The sequence below is a fragment of the Homarus americanus genome, unplaced genomic scaffold, assembly GCF_018991925.1.
Source record: "Homarus americanus isolate GMGI-L3 unplaced genomic scaffold, GMGI_Hamer_2.0 scaffold20465, whole genome shotgun sequence".
In the NCBI taxonomy this organism is placed as follows: Eukaryota; Metazoa; Arthropoda; class Malacostraca; order Decapoda; family Nephropidae; genus Homarus; species Homarus americanus.
The window spans coordinates 694,735-697,544 of NW_024756914.1; the positions used below are offsets into that span (position 1 = coordinate 694,735).

At 46.1% G+C, this 2,810-nt stretch overlaps 1 protein-coding gene across 1 annotated transcript; it reads left to right on the forward strand.

Annotated features, from left to right (window-relative positions):
- The first annotated feature begins 1,308 nt into the window (after positions 1-1,308).
- On the forward strand, positions 1,309-2,031 carry LOC121857266. Its single transcript, XM_042353259.1, has one exon. It carries the CDS (start codon positions 1,309-1,311, stop codon positions 2,029-2,031), a length of 723 nt encoding a protein of 240 aa, XP_042209193.1.
- The last annotated feature ends 779 nt before the right edge of the window (positions 2,032-2,810 follow it).

The following is a 2,810-nucleotide window of genomic DNA, read 5'->3' on the forward strand; positions in this document are numbered from 1 at the left end:
TGATGTTTCCCTCATCACTACACTTCCTGCCCTGATGTTTCCCTCATCACTACACTTCCTGCCCTGATGTTTCCGTCATCACTGTAATTGATCGCCATGATTCAGTGATAACTTGGGTAACTCATCTTAAGTGAAGTGTACAGTATGTCAAGAGTGTTAGATAAGGTTTTCGTGTTACTGCAGATATAGGTCGCTCTCAAATGCCATCTTTCTCGGTGCCATTTTTACATCACACCCGGAGATAATACAGTAAGTAAGTTTGGTCCTTTTCAGCAACAGACAGAGTGTATAAATAGTGGCGATGGTAGACTGTCTCGCCACACCTTCTACAGTCTAGCCTGGCTCCTCTAGACTGACCAACAGTCTCCTTGCAGGTCTTCTACACTGACCATCACAGCAACTAACTCCTCACATTTGTATTGGAAGATGAAGTTTCGCCACCTGGTAGTGACCCACTTGATAGCTGTCCGCCTGGTATGAAGTTAATATGTTATACAAATACTGTGGTCGTCACGTGTCTATAAATTTATGCATTGTTATATACTGTATATTAATGTAATTCATGAGATTCAACAGTAAGCGATGTCAAACATTAAGACACACATACACACGCACGCACACACACACACACACACACGCAGACTAAGTATAGTTATGATACAGGTGTGGGCAGGAGCACCAGCTGAGACCAGGTGTGAACTACAAGCCAGCTGTCACCCCGGCCAGCTGGTGCCTAACCCCTGGGACTGTCACCACTACCACCTGTGTGTGAAGGAGGACGACCTTGACCCCACCACACAACGCTGTCCTCACCACCACTACTTCGATCCTTCCACCAGCAGTTGTCGGCCTGAGGACACTCCTTGTGTGCCACAGTGTCCTTACACCTGTCTCTGTCAGGGGCGTCTTGTACCCGACACAGCAACAAACACCACCACAACAACACCAGACACCAACACAACACCAGACACCACCACAACACCACACACCACCACAACACCAGACACCACCACAGCACCACACACCACCACAGCACCACACACCACCACAACACCAGATACTACCACAGCACCACACACCACCACAGCACCAGACACCACCACAGCACCACACACCACCACAACACCAGATACTACCACAGCACCACACACCACCACAGCACCAGACACCACCACAGCACCACACACCACCACAACACCACCCATCAACTGTTTACCTCAACCTGACTGCCGTAATGAGGCTCGAGGATATAAAGTGAGTGACCCAGACGACTGTCATAAGTTCTACCTCTGTCTTGGTGAAGGACACATGGCGGACTCATCAATCTCGTGTCCTACTGGCAAGTTGTTCGACCCTTACGGTCACCAGTGCCGCCAGATGACCCAGGATGACGTGTGTTTACCTTCTTGTACCCACACCTGCCCGTTCACTTGCATGAAGCCCAATGATCTCGTCTTTGACCCCCGGAATTGTTCCAAGTTCTACCTTTGTTTACAAGACGGGCCTTACCAAGCCCAGTGCCCTAACTCCAGTCCTTATTTTGATGGTCATGCGTGTACATCTGACGCCAAGTCCTGCTGTTCCGCCTCGTGCCCGCCTCACTGTCCCGCCGCTGATGTTATTATCCCTGACGGGGAAGATTGTCACAGATATTACGTCTGTCTAAAGGCAGGGAAGCCCTCAGAGGCCACCCACTTCACTTGCGATAATAATCAAGTGTTCGATTATATTTTGGGCACTTGTTCTCCTACAGCCAAATGTGTTACTCTCTGTAACCATCAAAACGTGACGACGACAACTACAACCACAATCACACCAGCGCCCGTCTGCAAGGACACTATGACTTGTACAAAGATCGGTAACTTCCCCAAATGCAGCATCTGTGACACTCGCTACTTCCACTGCTCACAGACCACCATGAACAAGCTGGCTCAGGTGTGGACCTGTGGCTTCGGCTTAATGTTTAACCCAGACCCAGACTCATGGCAGTGTGTTAAATCCACTGACTGTCACAATCACTCGACTCCCTGAGAGGCGATCAACTTTACTGTGTCACCGCTGTGCCATTGTGTACGAGCACAGCAATATGCCTCACCCTCCGTCCGTCTGTGTTTTCTCATCTGCACTATCTTATAAATGTCTGTGTTCTTCTGATGTAATGTAAACAGTGGTGTTCACACCATTTATATGAGTCACTATCATTCTTAAGATTATTAAAATGTATAATGATATTGTTGATCAAGAATTACCTAGAAATACAACCTAACGTATCCTGGTTAAAGACCAGACTTAAGCCTACGCAAGACTCCCCTGAAAATAAGTACCTGACAGCTTTGTCGGCTGTCCGTTGTCAAAGTGCCTCGCTGTTTACCATTGTTGTATACCTACACTGTCAAGGCCTACACAATGTAGGTATACAACACAGTTTCCTGTGTACCAGGACTCTAGGCACACAAATCTGGGATGCTCAAGTAATTATCAGTTACTGTAATGTATCTTAAATTATTCATCAATAAACATTAGCATCATCTATTTGTTTTAGTGTTGATTTTATGGCTGGTTTGTAATAAAAAAAAACTTACCCAGTTCTATAATATAAAAGTTAACCATAGCATATACGTTTTCTATCATAAATGTGCTCCCGTGTGTCTAACTTTGGAGTAACTACGATAAATGAGTGACTTCTGCCCATGTCCTACATTACAAGTCAGGTGCGTTCTGACTTAAATTTATATATTTATACCATCGCTAGATAAGATGAATCACAGAGTGAAAAGGACAATTCCTGAATTACATGTCTCGGTTGTCAG

What these genes read in the sequence shown, in the direction of transcription:
- LOC121857266 (XM_042353259.1), top strand. Translation starts at nt 1,309, where the DNA reads ATGGCGGACTCATCAATCTCGTGTCCTACTGGCAAGTTGTTCGACCCT.